The sequence below is a fragment of the Cariama cristata genome, unplaced genomic scaffold (genome assembly GCF_000690535.1).
Source record: "Cariama cristata isolate BGI_N322 unplaced genomic scaffold, ASM69053v1 scaffold6365, whole genome shotgun sequence".
Classification (NCBI taxonomy): domain Eukaryota; kingdom Metazoa; phylum Chordata; class Aves; order Cariamiformes; family Cariamidae; genus Cariama; species Cariama cristata.
This window is the reverse complement of record NW_009615686.1, coordinates 96,268-113,516: the sequence shown is the minus strand read 5'-3', so window position 1 is coordinate 113,516 and position 17,249 is coordinate 96,268. Positions and strand designations below refer to the sequence as shown.

Sequence of the window (17,249 nt, the reverse complement as noted above, 5' to 3'; positions counted from 1 at the left end):
CCCATTAATGAGTGACATTTACCTTGTCATTGCTCACAGTTTCTAGCTGTGCATGCTTCCCCTTCTAATCTATTGACAAGGTTTAAATAGAAAAGGATGGTTATATATCCTTTGGGTTGTTTCACACTTTGAGAGCCTTTCATGCAAGAATAAAAAAAAAAATCTAAATATCTAAATAAATAATAGGATTATGTTTACTGTAAGATGTATATGAGTATTCCTTCTTTTTAAGCATACAATAGAATGCATAGAAAAATCACAGAGTGTTTCCTTGATCAAGTGTTTTTTAAAAAAATGACATTAGTGGAGTAACAACTAGATTAGCTCTATGAACGTGTCAACATAAAGACTAGTGCAAAAGTAATGCAGTTAGCAAAGCTACCTCCTTTCCACAGAGGTACAAATGAACTGCAATTGAGATTCATAGTAGTGTTGAGTCATAAGGATTTTTATTTCTTGCTCTTAGAAAGGTTACAATTTATAATGAAAAAAAATCCCAAGTTTATAATTTTATGTGAAATTTAATTATTTGTTACAACTGTGGAAACCCAAAGAGAGAACATGATCTGAAGGTGCTGCAGTCCAGAATACTATTTGTGAATTAAAAATCTCAATTTAAGTACAAGACTGTACAATTTGTAAAACTGAATATTCTTGAAGCATAAATGCCAGACAGGTTTTGAAGTCTTTCAGCATATCCCTTGTGTCAATAAGTAAAGTCAGTCTTAAACAGGAGAAACTTCTCTGAAGGAGTAAAATTGTAAACCCACCATTATCTTGGGCCTGTGGGTTTTGCTGACCCTGCAGAATCTGAAACACTTGAGCGTAGCTCCCGTACCTGAAAAAAGGGTCTCTTATTGTCATTATTATTATTTTTAATCACGATAGAGCATTGATCTAATAAAATCCCTCTTTCTGCAGTTGGCTGTGGGGTAAAATTTTAATTCCATTTTGAATAAATTTTCAGAGTCTCAGTTGAAAGGCATTATCTAATACCAACGAATTGCCTTCTTTTCCTCCAAGACAAATATGAATCTTGTATGTTAGCTTGTTAACTCAGACCAACACAGAAAACATAAGTTGTCGAGTTCAAAGATTAGGAAAAGATAAAGTATGAGATGTTTCAGAAAAATAAACTGAAGAATTAGAACTTAACTGGGATAATCACACTAACTACAATAGAAGCCTGTTATTAAGGTTGTAAAATTCAACTTGCTAACACGACAGAATTCCAGCAGCAAGGATGATAACATTCCTTCATCCTTTTATTTCCCCCTCTTTTGTGTACTCTGTGACACTGTGCTTAAATATCTGACCACATACTAAAAAAACCCAAAACAAACACCAACAAAAAAACCAAACCCCAAAATACTCCCAGCCCTTTTCACTGTTCAGGATAGCAGCAGCTGTCTTCCAGCTCTTCAACACTTTATTTTCTCCTATGGCCTGTTTCACTGCATGTTATGCAAACACTGCTTTATAGAGAGAATCGAGTTATTTGCTTTTCAACCTCATGTTTTTTTTCTGCAGAGCCTGGCACCGCAAAAACACTGCCCGGCAGAGCATAAGCCTTTGGCCGTGTGTTAGAGAAGGGGCCATGCCTCACTTCCCCAGCTCGTGAGGTGCGCAGGAACCTTTCCTACCAGTTGCTTCCCAAGATTTACCTTCAAATGTGTATAACACTGGGAGGTGGTATTATTCTCCCTTGATAATGGGAGAATCAAAGTACTAAAAAATTTAGGCTTCAGATATTAAGACGAAGATCTAATTTTCAGCATATTTGGACTCTAACAGCACAATGTGTATTTACAGCACAGTTTCCACTGATTTCAGCTAGTAGCTGTGAGTGTTGGGCACCTCTACGAAATCAAATTCCAGTTCATCAAACTAGGCATAGGAAACAAATAACATACCACTGGTTACTATAAGTGGAAATGTTTCAGTCTTACAGGCAGGTCCTTCTGTGCAGCACAAAGCGGGATCAAAGCCAGTTCTTCCAGGTATCCCTCAACTATCTTAACTGCAAAATATTCTTTTGCTTTCCCATAATACTGTCCATCATCCACTGTGTGTTTCCAGCTTCTTCACAAATGAGGATTTCTCTGATAACACCGTACCACTTCAGAACCAGAACAGCTTTAATCTGTGTGTTGTAGCAGGTGGGAATCTCTCTTGAAAAAATAGCAAATGACCACTTAATACTTATACTCCCCCAGAAAGTCAAGAGAAGGCTGCAGAGAGTGCCTGGATGATGGCTTTTCGTAACATTAATGGTTCCTGACTGTACACATTAGTATTTCTTCCTCTCACTGCAACTCCAGTGCCATCATACAGTATTTCCTCAATCTTTTCAATGGTTATTGGAGGAATTATAAACCTTTTATTTCATTTCACATATATTTATGGTGGAGGAGTCCATACAGCCCTCCCTCAGTACTCTAACTTTTCTAGACAAATGTGGGGGTAATAATCATTATAGCTAATGGCTATAAAGAATGGGAGATGATGACTGACCTTGAGCATTTTTGGTGTAAAGAACAACAATATTTGCCTGGAGAATAGTGACAGAAGTGTCCCTGAAGTAAAATGAAGAAGTAAACAACTGTGCCAGGAGATTAGGATTCAAAATCAATGTGAGGAAGTAACCAGCAGCAGCAGATGAAAGAGATAATGATTAAATTACTGAAAGTAACATTTGATTGGGCAATCCATTTAATGCTCAGACAAGAAGACTAGTGACACAAACCAGTATGGAAAAGTAAACTGGGAGGTTAGGAGGACCCTCTGGAGAACCCAGAAGAACAGCTCCCAGCAAAGAAAGCCTCTGGGAAAACCCAGGATCATGATGGGAGGAAGCATTGAGCCTTGTCCTTGTTGCTGGACCCAGGTCAAAATAAGTTGCATGTTCTACCCTAATCGGAGTTGCAGACAGCACAACCCCAACATCATCAGTGACCTGATGAAAAATGGGGACTTCTCCCAGTCACCTGCTGGGATAGGTGCATGGGAGCACAACATCCCTGATGCAGCTGTAGTGTGGGGTATGCAACCAAACCAGGTCACGTGCAAGTCAGATGTGCCTGTTGTCAATTATTCATTACTGATGTTGTTCAAGTCATCCCGTCCCCACGGCTGCCCTTCGACAAACCACCGAACAATGCAGGCAGGACCGTGCCACTACTGCAGCGTTCACTACTTCAACTGGCTGGATACCTTCCAGCAGTAGGAGACTGAACCCATGGTAGCGGACTGAGCCTAGACAAGGATGTGCCACAATTACCAACCCATTTTGGAGGGGTTTGGTAAGTGCAAATGAATGGGGTGGGGGTTGGAGAGTGACAGGAGAGCATCATTCTTTAGTACAGAGAAGCTCTTTTCCCTCCTCCCTAGGTCCTCTCCACTCCAACTTACTCATGTCAGCCCGATCTTCTCACTCTCTCCTGTCACGTTATCCCATTTCCCTTATTCATGTATTTGCAGCCCTACTTCTAAGTTCTCTCATCTCATTCCCAGTCTCCAAGCACAGTAGCTCCAGTTGCCCCGTCGGCTCCATGACTGGTTTCCCTTGCAGCTCCTGGTCATCAGCCACAGGCTTGCAGCCAGCAAGTCTCATTGTTACAGTCCTCATCACTTGTGTCTAAGTTTGCCAAAACCAAAATGAGGGCTGAGGTTGATACCTGGGAAATTTCAGTCCAACCAAATACAGCTTTGCCAAAACTTAAATAAAGTTGTGGGTTTTTTGGGTTTTTTTTTGGGTTTTTTTTTTTTTTTTTAGGAAAAAAGTATCGAATATAGGAAATTTTGGCAATTACTGTCTGTACACTATGAGCAGCATATTAACAGGAGGAGATTAAACAGAAATCTAAATAGTATGGCCACTACATTAATTCTACATTACTTTTTTTGGAAATGTACTTCTACTTAGTTCAGAAGAAGTTAGAAGGATGGAAAACAGCCCTGGCGATTGCTTTATAAGAACAGATACCGCCCTGCTTACTGTCAACAACACTACCTGTTTTTGCAGCTGGGATGAGGAGTAGTGGTGGCAGTTGGCTAGAGGAGCTGTCTTTATGCATAATCTATTCCATACAGTTTCAGTGTTAGACAGAAAAACATCCTTCAAATGGCATTCGTACATAAATTCCTTTCAAGAGAAATACCATACGGCAGACAGAGAAAGAAAAGGAGAGACTACATTGCAAGTACCATCACATTCAGGTACATAATTAATCCTATTTTAATGGCAAAATATATTTCTCCTAAATATCAACTTTTTTTTCCAAATTGCTATAAATTGTAACATTCAAAACCAGTTTCTAAATGACACTGTACTCTCAGTTCTGCATTTCACAGTTAGCTCATCATCTGTCTTTACACATCACTGAACATCTGAAATGAATGTTATTCTTGGCTATTCCAAACTTTGTGCATAAAACCAGGATATAACACAAAGCCATACTATAGGAACTCTTGTACACATTTATAATGTTTTACAGACTTTCTGTTTTTAGATACTCATGGTGAAACATAGGCACAATGAGGCAAAATAATAAGATACAGGCAGCCAGAAAATGCACACTTACCCACAGTGCTTCATGTGAGGTGGTTTATCCATTCTCACTGCCAGTTTAATTTTCAATTCACTGTCCTGGCTGTTTTTGGGGACTATCATTTTATGCAGATCAGGTGACTTTGGGCTATTGGATGTTGGATACAACACTACCTGCAAGTCATAAAATAAAAAGTTCAACAAGTTGACAAAAAAAAAAAAATCTGGTAGTCTTTAATGGAAACTTCTAAGCGCTGAAGATTCTTATTGTATCTCCTCCATTCTGAAAGATGACTAAAACAGGTTTCATAAATCTAATAAACCATTTGACTCAATCTTATTGTAATAGACTAATTTCCAAAATGAACTCATTCATTTTCTTACAAATGGGAATTTTCCTATTATGAGTTAATAGAATTTCCTCCTCTGTTATTTCATTCTGAATTAACAGTTTTAAAGAAAAAGGAACAGTCGAGACTTGAGAACGGTCATATACAATTAAACAAGAACCTAAACTTTTACGTTACTCAGTGTTCCGCTGGAAGCACCCTATTGAATCAATTTGCTGTAGCATCATGCAATGGATCACCCCTCCAGTAATGAGATTGCTTGAAGAAAGAAAACCAAAATATATTCTTTCTTACCAACTCATCTTTTGATCAATAGCATTAATAAAAGCCAATTATAGTGAAAATCGCAGACATTGGAGATTAATTCCAAAGCGTCTTTGCTGCAAATGGAGTACAATAAATGTAAGATACTATGTCCAGTTCACATGTGATATGACACAAACCTTTTGTTTAATCTATAGTGGCAGACATATATATAAAAAACACACTGAATTTAAAATATTTAATTTTTAAAACTTTTATATAAATTTCTTTAGAATTTTACTAGCTAACCATTACTTTTAGATTAATAGTAATCACAAGCTGTTATTTATTTATTTACCATCCAGAAAGTTTAGCCATTTATAGCCAGTAGAATTAAATATTACTGCTTCATGAAATCCTTACCCACAGTCACATGTCTAGCAGTTAAATGCTGCTGAAAGATATTTTCTTTTCATTCTTATTATAAGCACTACTTCTGAATTAATTTAGACTCTAAAATATTCTAAATGTATTATTTGGGAGACTTTCATAATGTTCAGTGAGTTGTGAATTACCATTATCATGAAGCAGTATTTCAAAAGTAACAACACTCTAAAAAGTGGCATTCTTCACGTCTTTTATTCCTTGAAAACTAAAATTAATCATAATGTTAACCATCAAGTTAATTTCTTATACATAGTACTTGTGCCTTCTGTCAGATATATAAAACACAATATATTCTCCTCTGTGTTGTTAAATCAAGGATTTGAGTAAGAATCTCCAAGCAAGCATAAATCTAACAGATATTATTAAGCTGAAAATATTACAGCAGTGTCATTCAGATCTAATCATGTGAAAGACGACGTAAGCTGAAGGCCTTCAGCTTCTCATCTCAATGTTTTGCAGAAACATGTTCCTGCATCCCGTTAATATCAGGAGCTGCAGTGAAGCAGAGAAATATGATGCATCACCCCTAATCAAGTGTGCAACCTTTATAATACCAGTGGGACAAATAACCTGTCAGATCTTTTGAATACCTTCAGTACCTTTTAAAGAGATAGTAGAAGAATCAGTATATTCTGGTTTCAATAAATCAGGATGCTACCTTTTTTTTTTTCTTTTCACAAATGCATAGCAAACACTATTTATAACAGAGATTATTCCTTCTTTCCCAAGAAACAAGTTGACTTTCATTTTGAGTAATAGCTATCCCTCAAAAAACATTTAAAAGCATTATGATTACGGTAACCTTTGTGTTCCGGTGCATCAAACAGAAAAATTTTGATCGTTTGTTTATCTTTTTAAATGCAAAATTATATAAACAGGATTATTACTTATTCCTTGCATTTAATCACTTGGCATTCACATAGGACTGTAGGTAACGTTACGAATTTTTCCTTTTCTACAGGCTGCAGTTCCTGTTTTCCTGTAACAGCTTATTACAGCTCAAGCATCTCAAGTGACATCTTTCTCCTGTCAACTTCTTGAGTTTTCAGAATATTGATGAAAATATAAACAGACAAGTATATAATTAATTCATAACTTCAGTATTGACAATTCCTTTTCTGAATTTTTAAAGAAGTATTTTTGAGCTTCATTTTCAAAGCTCTCACAATGAACAAGTATCTGGCAGAATATTTAAGTACACACTGTGTTGTGTTTGTATTACACTTTGTCATGCCTTCCAACTTTAAACAATGAGAGCTAAAAGAACGTTGTCATCAAACTTTTTATCATTACACACAAACGCACACATACACACAAAGCATTTATCAGGCATTAATTATCTTCACAATAACCTTCATACTAATATTGCCTTTAAGGGCAAGGCTAACCACTCTGTACCCTATCATCGGAAGGCACAAACCATAAGCTCTCAAGAAATTACTGAAATCAAAACACTGGGCAAATGTTCCTTGATAGGAAAAGTAAAAAGTTGCTGAAATTTGTAATAAAAGCATTCTCTCCACTATGGCACACTGCAATGCAATGTCATTGCCATTGTACATGGAGAAACTTTCTAGGCTATTCTGTCTCAGCTTTCCTTTCAGGACTGCTTAAGGGATTTTAATCTTCTAGTCGTTGTTCTATAATCTACTTAAAAATAAAAATTATATCAACTCGTATGTCTTCTCTGAGGAATAGAAAAGTCACCCACAGGGTACTCTTTCACTGTGCCTAAAACTTTCGAAAGTTTCATAAAATTCCTGCTACATCATACATTTCTGAATTAATTTTTATTTTATTTTAATTTACATTATCTTATTGTTCTTATACCTGTGATTATCACCATAGTAGCTTATTGAGCAGCAGCACAGAGAACTATGAGTTGTTAAGACTGTGTTTACAAGTAGTAAGCTATCAGGTAATCTGCATTAAAAAGAATAATGAATTATTAATGACCTGAATGCTACACACCAAACAGCTGCTGTGCATTGCATTGCTACAGTTGATTTAAGGCAAATTCACAGTATCAGAACAGTGTGGGTTGAGATAATTCAGTAAATTCAATCATCTCATGATCATTAAAAATACTTGACCATGTGGCCTGATTATATCTAGTATTACATTTCCTCAGAACACACTGTAACTGAAAAAGTGGCAAGTTCACTTTATGCCTCTCCTCATTCGGATGTAAACCAAAGGCAGAAATCTTAAATATTATAGAGCAATACATTTATGGTTTTGTGCAAGGTGATGTTCTCAAAACACTGTTTCTTAATTGTGCATGATGAACTGGAGAAACCAAGTTCTCTAATTTCCGTGCTCTACCAGAGACATTTCTAACTCAATTTGTGATTATTTAAAACTATGAAAAACAGTGAGTGCCCAACATATAAGATGATACGCTCCTTCAACTGCATTTGTTGAAGATTTCATCATGCAACAGGACTAATTCACTCTATGGAAGGCTTTTTCTTCCATGTTTTAAAATGTAGTGATTTGAAAAGATGCCAGTGCAAGCAGAGAGGACAAGCAAATTTTATGTTATGAAATAAGCACCCATTATTGTTTGGTACATGCAAATTTATGCTGCTGGTCATTGTCTGAGCAAAGATCATAGGAAAATTTCCTAGTTAAACACACTCTGTTTTACTGATTTGAAAAGAGTGTTATAGACCAAAAAATTATTGAAGCTGGCTTGAGATAGGAAAGAGATGACTGGTAACAGTGTAGAGACCCTTTAATGTTATGTTGTGTTTGTGTAACTCTGGCCCCAGCCTTACTTAGGGGACACTCACCCGTTTTGGATAGAAGTGTCTACCGACTCCTCTCAAATCACCTCCTCCCCTAACGTGAAAGTTTGGAGCTGTCTGGAGTTATGTCAGCCTCTTGCCCAAAGACAGGTCAATGTCAGAAAGCCAGAAGCTGCCGTCAGTGTGACAAGAAGCGAAGTTCCCTCGAAGATCCCAGCAGCATCCTGCCGAGCACAGCTCCGCACTCGCCTCCTCTGCGCCTTACGGCATCGTGCACTGCTGCCAGGAGGATGAAGCAAAAGAAGCTCAAGGGAATGGACAAGGTTGGAGGTGGAAATGGGAAAAGGACATGGCTCTGTTCAAAGTAACTCCCTTAGAGAAGTTCTCACCTAGAGAACCCCTAAAGAAAGGGTTAATAAGAGCTTGATCACCAAGGGAGTTCATGAGTGTTTTACACAGGCTCCATCGTCTCGCCTATTGAGCGATCTCTTGCTTTTTAGCTGTGATTGTATTACAGCTAAGACAAGGCTCTGGGTAACAGGTGGTTAAAAAGAAACAAAAATCAAACAGAAAACCTGAACAGGCACACGGTGAAAGAGCTATCGAAAGCACTGTTGTTGACAAAGAACCAGGAAGACTTTGCAATTTATGCAATCAATGGACCTTTGCTGATGCTGCCAGCTGAACACTTACCTTAATAGATCTCAGCAATTGATCAAAGTTGTCTTTAAGTCCTTCCCAAACTGCCTGTCCCCCAAATCTAAGAAAGAGCATGCCTGAATGAAAAATATCTCAAGAATTTCTGACGAGAGGCATTCTCAGAGAAGCTACTGAGAAAACGCCTGTTAGCCTGGAAACAATAACGCTCAGCCAGACATAGCGAGGTGCTGACAGGCAGACTGCTCAGGGGGCAAGAGAAAAAGGGGGAGTGGAAGCAATCTCTTATCATTTTCCAAACTTAAAAATAAGACAGAAAAACTCAGACCTGTGAAACCTCTGGCACTTCAAAATGTGATGGAGAAACACATTCCCCAGGATGGTAGGCTTTAAATTAACATATTCACAGTATGAAATCATCTCTGCTCAGCGGCCCTTCGAACGCAGCACAGAAGATAACCAGCATGTCCAGTGCAGTCGGCATTCAGAAACCAGGCAATCATGCAAGTATGGGGACCTAGCCAGTACAGCTATTTTATAATGTCTTTAAACGAAACCCAGAGTAACAGCACCAATGAAAAAACCCATCACTGCACAGCTAATTATTGCTGGCTGCTGCTGACTGTGACAAGTAGCTTGTGAGACAAGAGTTCCCTTTTAATTGAATAGTCAGAGTGACAAGGCTGAAATATTCTTATATTCAAAAAGTATCAGCAATCAAACACCACCTGCTGTTCTCGCATTGTATTCATATTTGTGCTAAGCAAGCACAATGGCTGTCACTTTGAATTACTAGGTTTGAAAATCTTCATACACAAAGTACTCAACAAGGAAAAGTGGTGTCAGATCCCCGAGTTTCAGAAACCACCAGGCTGATTTTTCAGAAGTCTTTACTCCAAACTCTGAAGGCTTCTTCACTCTTTCTCAGTTGTGGTACGTACAAATGCAAACATCAATTCTGCCTTCTGTATGCACATACAAAAATTATTGCAGCGGCCAGATCAGTGTCAGTCACATAAAACCTGTGCCCACACATTTCAAAGATATTTGAATAAAGTAAATTCTTAACATTTCCTCATTAGAAGAAACTGAGTTTCAAAGATGCAGCCTCCCTCACTTGCTAGAAGTTAAATTCAGAGGTTCACTGAATGCGGAGGTCCCCACAACCACAGACACAGACCGTGACTCCAGAAGCTCACGTTCTGCAGAACTCAAATCCAAGTAACATCCTTTCCCCTCCTGTGCAGCACACGTCTCCGTTTTTTCTTTCAGTGGAAAACTGAGTTTGTCCAACTGTCCTCCAGTTTGTGTAGAACAGAGAATAAATCTTAAGATTTGGGTTTTGTTTGAACACACTTAAAGTGGTCAGCAGGGAGCCAGGAGGATATCCCCCAGCAAGCAAAATCTTCTCTTGGCATTCACAACTGGATTTATTTTGATTTTTTTGGAGGAAGAGAGCAATGTCAGACAAGCATCGTAGTACGTACTACTTCCTGATAGTTAAGAACATCTTAAATGCCTTGAAGGGAGAGGACGTTAAGTACAGACAACAACCCTTCTGTCGCTGGTGCTCACCTAGTGACTTCTGTGGCAGAGGCTGAGCATCCCCCAGCCTCTGCTTCCCAACAGGGAGTAAAGCTCTAAGTATGGTCTGCCCTCTCTACTGAAAGCACAAGCCTGCATCCCTTCTGCTCTGCCATGAGCTAGTTACTTCTGGAAATCAGCAGTGTCTCCTGAAACTGAGGAGCTGTAGTGCCATCATATCAAGATCAGGGCCTACATCTGAAGTTCTTAAGTGTGAGAGACTGCCATGCACTGATGGGGTCAATGGAAACATCGTCTTCTCTTCAGTTCTGGGGAAACATTTGCTGGCTCCATATTTCAAACCTGAGATCTGTTTTCATAAAAAGCTGATCCCTTGGTGGCAGAAAAGCTGATCCCTTGGTGGCAGAAGAAACCCTTTGGTATGTGATGGGAGTTCAAAATTTGAATCATGCAGCTTGATGCCACCTTCTATTTCTAATTATAGATTAAACAGAACAAAACCTTCACAATAACCACAGGGTATGGTGGTATCAGGTCAAGACATATGCTTTAAAGAAAGTACCTGACAGATGAGAATTAATGTCCTCAGCAAGCCTATCTCAGAAGGGGCAGGTTTGAGTTGAATTTTTAAGTACAGAAAAAAAACCAGCAGAAGTATCTTCAGGCCTTTTCACAGCATAACAAACCTAGCTGCATCAGCTGCACTCCTGCAAGTCACTGCAGTGTACCAACTTATCCAGTGGGATCCTACATCTTTTCAAAGGCTACCCGAATTTAAATCTCTCAAACCTGAAAACGAAGGCATTGACAACAAAAAAAGCCTTTGAAAGCTAAAATGTACCCCATGAGCATACACAGTACCTTAAAATTATTTTGTAAAAATTCTGTCAAATATTCTCCCACTCTCCCCTGAAGCTAGCAACCACCGCTCTCAAATATTCTGGTTAAACCAGAGAGGTAAGTCCGCAGATGTCCTCTTCTCCCGAGCTGAGCGACTACCACCACCAGCTGGAAGGTGTCCAGGTATTGCCAGACCTGGGAGGTGCCAGGGGACAGATGCCCAAACAGGCTGATGCACAGCCAACATGCCCTTTGTTCACGTTATTTTCCATTACTAGGGACCATGCACTGTAGATAAGGTCATTGTGGGAGGTTTATCTTTTACTGACTTACTTTTACAGAAGGTATTTTTGGGGCAAAAAGAGGGGCTGGACATTTTTGGTAAATCAAGAATGGATTATAAAATGTAAAATCAGTATCCAAGCATCTCTCAGGTACTTCTGTTTGCTACGCCCAATCTCAGTACAAGCTTTAATGCAAGGGGAAAAAAAGGGATGGCCTTTGTCCTTTGTGACAAGGGAGGGAAAAAACCTGGCAAAACCCAATGATTTTAACAGCCTAATTCTGGTACAAACTGCTGAATCTCAGAGCATCTGACAAAAGTACGCAGACTCTCTGCCCAAGAACAACACGAGAGCAAGAATCAGCAAGAGACACCGCAGACTGCTCTTCCCTCTCTCACCTTTTATATATCTTGCTTTGTCTCTGGGAAAGCTGGGTCAGATTTCAATAACAGGGCAGGGAGCTTAGCCCTAGCTCCTCTCAATTACCTATTTTTATTTTCTCTCTCTCCCCTCACCACTGCCAACCAAGAAAGGAAAGTCATTACCTTCTTTAAACTGGTTTGACCAGCTGACAAGTGCAGATGTGTCAGAAGGCAGCCGGCAGTAGGGAGAGGAGGCAGGGAAAAAAAAATAATCTGGTGTTACAGGATACAGTTGAGGTGAAAGCTATAATCAATTTGAAATGCTTCCATTTAAAAAAATAATTTAAATTTAAATTTTAAAATCTGTTTAACTTCCTGTCCTAGAAACTCAGACAAGCTGCAGCGTAAGAAATTAGACCAAGGCCTATACCTGAACTTTGGCTATTTAAGGTTGCAGAGTAAGAGGATCTTGTCACAACATGAGATTCTTTGCCCCTTCACTCTGTTGATGTTTCTTTGCTTCTCTGAGTCCTTGGTAATAACTATGCTGGCTACCATTCACAATGGCCACATAGCCCCTTCTCCACTGCCCTGCACCTTTGCATTAACTTTCCTTTTGCTTCCTTGAAGGGACTGAGCAAAAAACTTCTCTGCGTTTAATAGCACTATGTGGTTCCTGTAAGTCCATCCATTCAGTGTCTCTTTTCGTTGTTTTGAATCCAGATATTGGTGACTCGGGGCTGCTCAGCTGCACCCCTATGGCTCCTCTGTATCTAGCACAACGCCCGCCCAGCTGCTGGAAACCTTCCCCATGCAGATCCCACCTTCACCTCAGTCATCCTTGACCAAGTGACCTTGGAAGCCTCTTAGAAGGACATGTGAGGAGGCAAGAAGTAGTAATACTGGGGATACAGTCCTGACCTTAACAAGTGACCTGATATGTGGGAGAATTTGTCTTTGCGTAGCCACCTGCACTTGGAGGACAAAAAGTGCGGAAGAGCCCTGCTCATTCCAACAAGTTGTCCTTGCTTGAATGAGAAACAGCCATGGCTCTGAATGCAGAACTAAGCATTAAAACCTGAGCTCTCCTCCATGCATTACATGTCACAGGGAAAAATTTCAATAGATGTGGGGGGAGACCTGCAGACCCTCTCTGCCTCGTTCACACTACGCTCCTCTTTCCATGGATACATTGCACTCTCTAGCCCTCGATTTTGGACTAAGAAGGATAAATGATCCTGTCAAGGCAGGGAAAATGTGAAAAGGGAAGGGAAGCTCATACAGTACAAGAGTGAGAACTCTTCTTTTAGTCTGACGTATTATCTCCATCACTCCTGCCCCCTCCCCATCCTTCCACCGCTTAAGTCCTTCCTTCCCTTTCCCCAATTGTTTGCTGTATTTATTACACACAAAGCCTTCTCTCTCTCTCCCTTTCATTCCTAACTTGAATAGCTAAAAGCATTGGTAGGTCACCTAGGAATTAAAAAGAAAATTTTAAACAAGATGAAGGGAACCATCATGGACCCCTGATGCAACATTCTGAAAGGTAATCCAAGTCAAGATACCATGGTTTGAACCCTGGGAAAAGTCACCCCTAAAAGAAAAAGCTCTGTTTGGTACAGCTGCAGCACAGCAGGTGCTCTACTGTATTCCTTATACCATTTTATGGGATGTTTTAACAATACTCACATTTCTACACATCATTTCTCACATATTTCTCGTGTCTACACATAATACTCACTCTTCCCAGTTCTTTATCTTCAAGTGCCAGCACCCCGGTGCTTTCTGTAAAGAGTTTTACTTTGACAACAGGCCGAGGGTGAGTAGTGGTGAAATCCCCTTGAGTTCCCCATCTGCAATAAATAAAAGAACAGAATTGAACCGGGGCTGAGGACAGGCCTGAGAGTGATAGGACCATAATCTTTTGTACAGAATATTTATTAATGCACTCCTAGAAGTTAATCTCCAAATTTTCGGGGGACAGGGCAGGAGAGAGGGAGGAGGTGCATTTTTGAGCATCCAAGATTAAATATCTACATGGGAAAACCGGCTTTTCTCTGTGATGAGACAAATCTGGGTTTTTCTCTATGACTTTTGCCATTAAAAAAATCAGTCATAAATTTCTTAATGGAAAATCCAAAGATCTGAAATTATATTCTCACAGGGGAAAACAGAACCAAGCTAGAAAGCAAAAAATGAAAAAGAGCGAGAGATATTTTTCTATTAAATATATTATGTTCACTGTCTTGTGCATACAAGTTAAATTAATTCAGCAAAGAGTCATGTCTCAACTGTAAAAAAACCACTTATATGTTTAACTTTAGGTGACCAAACCATGCAGAAAGTAAGAGACTTGACCAGAGAAAACCTTATGTTTTACGAGATGTTACAACTTAGTATAAGCATGTAGGAAAAATGTAAACAAACATGCAAAAAAATGGAAAAAAAAAAGTTATTTATCACAGTGACTATAGCTCTGCAAGATAATTACCGCCACAAGGCTTCATGCTTCTAGAGCAGCTAAATTAGGCAGACAAACTTCTAGTTGTTAATCTCTTATCTCAGTTAAGACACTTGGTTTGTCAGCCTTTTCCCCCCCATCTGTGTGCCAGAATTATACGAATTAGATTGCAACTTCCTCTGACAAGCTATTCCATTTTCCTAAGTGATTGCATGGTATTCATTGCATTGATGATACCGATTCTGATTACGCTACTAGGTACAAATAAAATGCAAAAAGTAAGCACAGCTCCAGTTTCTCTTCATTTTTTCTACTACTGGAGATATTATGATTAGCAGAAACTAAAGAAATAAAGAAAACAGGTGACCTCAAGAGTATGCTCTATAAAAGGATGTATTACACAAGCTAAAATCTCAGGATCTCACTTACAGAAAGCAGTATTTTTATTTTATGTTCAAAAATAATTTACATGGTCTCTCCATTGCTGGAAAATGAACACACAGTAGTAACCCTCCAGCAAAGGGATCTAATAGCAAAAGAAAATCCTTCAACTAACATGAGTTACAGACTTCAACACAAAGCCTATAAACTAATATGTAACTGAAACCAAAAAGCTTTACGAAAGCAGTGGTTCTGTATAAACCAATCCTACAGGTGGCTGAACACATGCCAGACTATGAAAGCAAGGTTCACCGAAAATTAACCAAATCTTATGTTACATTCTGTCTTCCTTGCTTTGTCTGGATTAGATAGATGCTCACTCTGTCTGTGGTGGACATAGCCTTAGCCTCAGCCATAGTGGCAATTGAAACAGGGACTCTGACAAGAAATTACCTTCCTGAGTGGGGAAAAAACCCTGTTTTGTGATCTGATGATAGATGCTGCAGTTGCAGGACAAGAGAATGCCCAGCACTGCTGCTCTTCCCCGCGGCAGTCCCAGGGGCAGGGTTTGTCACAATACAGAAATGAGATTTCCAAGGAGAAAGCATCTTCATAAAAGATGAAACAGTCCTATCATCAGTATCCCCCCTAGATCCCACTGTTCAGGAAGAACGCTGCCTTGCAATCGCAAACACAATCCAAGCACATTGTTAGCTGCTCGCTCTCTCTCTCAGGTACCAGGATAATATGTCCCTGAGCTTCCAGAACCCTTGAATTGTGCACATCGCAATGGACGGGACTACTGAAATTATCAAGAGATTCTCCTAATTAAAATAACAAAACAAAACAAAAGCCTCTCTACAAAGATGTAGTGCCAGCATTAACTCACAGACAGAAGAAAAGAAGCCAGAAGAAGTGATGCTGACTAAAGGGAAGAGAAGAGACCCAGCCCGTTCAACGAAGAGAACATAACCGGTGACGGCTCAGCTTCTGCAAGCCGAGCAGCAGGTACATGCTACGGCTTGTGCTGGGGTCTGGGCACCCCAGTATCTGGTTCCAGGACACCACCCCCCCCAGCAGTACAGCTTCCTCTGGAGGCACATACCCAGGCTCCATTTCTGCAGGTCACAGCAGGGAGGGATGGGGCACACATGAGCCTTGTCCAGGGAGCCTGGCAGAATTTGCTTCTTCTCCCATTTAGATGCACAAGAGACTGACGTGGATGGGACTAACGCTGGGTCATCCACCTGTTGTTGACACTATTGTAGTACTGGAAATCATCTTTGACATCAGATCTGATCACTAACCTTGACTAACATCTTTCTCCCACCGCTTTTTCAATCTGCAGCAGTAAGTGAAACTGCTGGGCTGAAAAGCAACGGTCTGAATCTATTCCTAAAGCCTAATGTTCAGGGTGGAAACTTTCCACGCCTTCATCTTCATGCTCCTTGCTCCATACTCTCATAGCCTCTTAAGACCATGTCTTTGGAAGTGAATTACCTGGTAGGGCAATGGCCACAGACTTTACTGCCTAGACTTCAACGTTATTCCTCACAAAAGAGCATGTGAGGAATCATGTTCTGCTAGAAAAGGCAAATCCATGATTGTATTATTTAGCACTACGCTCACTTGTGGGCATCTGATATTCCTCCCAGCTGCCAATATCACATCAAACTACACAAGGCTCATAGCTCATCTTCCTTATTATTCCTTGTGGATTACAAGAATACAAGCCCTGTTTCTTTGGAGATTTGTGTTGTGGCAGAGGTATCCTTCCTCCTACCATTTGAAATAAGAAGTTGGGAGAAAGTAGCCAAAATAGAAGCAGTATCACGTTCATTTATTTTGCTTCTTCCAAGAATGAACATGTGTACGAGAGATCCAAAAATCCAGACAGAAATTGAGTTTATCTATAAGCTGTAAATTTAAAAGCATATTATTATGTTATTATGCATGTTATTAATGCATCAGGCATAAACTGAAGTGTAAGCCAGAAATCACAGCGTAACCAAAACATATAATATTGAAGTCCCAGCTACAGGCTAATCCATATGAACTTTGTTTCTAATAACAATTCACAATTTGCATTTTTCTGTTCTGTCAGTATAAAATGAAGTGTGGTAGTAAGAATGGCCTTACTGTCTGTATTTTGCACTGTCAGCACCCACTAATAAACTTTCGTCTTGTTAAAAACAAAATTCTGAGCTGTAAAGATTGTGCCATGAATATAAGTAGATACTGGGCACTCAACATGTATTAAAGGTGATCCAAAACAAGGGATAGACTGAGTAAAGCATGCAGGTGAACATAAGGTAGCCTATTTTGAAATACACTGTACTGTTCTGAAATGAAATTATATTAGTGCTCAGGATCTGATAGT

General features: G+C 39.5%; 1 protein-coding gene across 1 annotated transcript in view; it reads right to left on the bottom strand.

The window, feature by feature from the left end:
- Window positions 1–17,249, bottom strand: part of LOC104161451 (calcium-dependent secretion activator 2-like) — a gene marked incomplete at both ends in the record, with an annotated part of 128,863 nt that overhangs the window by 23,415 nt on the left and 88,199 nt on the right. The window contains 2 exons of the mRNA XM_009699902.1: window positions 4,584–4,723; window positions 13,769–13,880. Coding sequence (XP_009698204.1) covers window positions 4,584–4,723; window positions 13,769–13,880 — 252 coding nt within the window. The remainder of the gene's footprint in view (window positions 1–4,583; window positions 4,724–13,768; window positions 13,881–17,249) is intronic.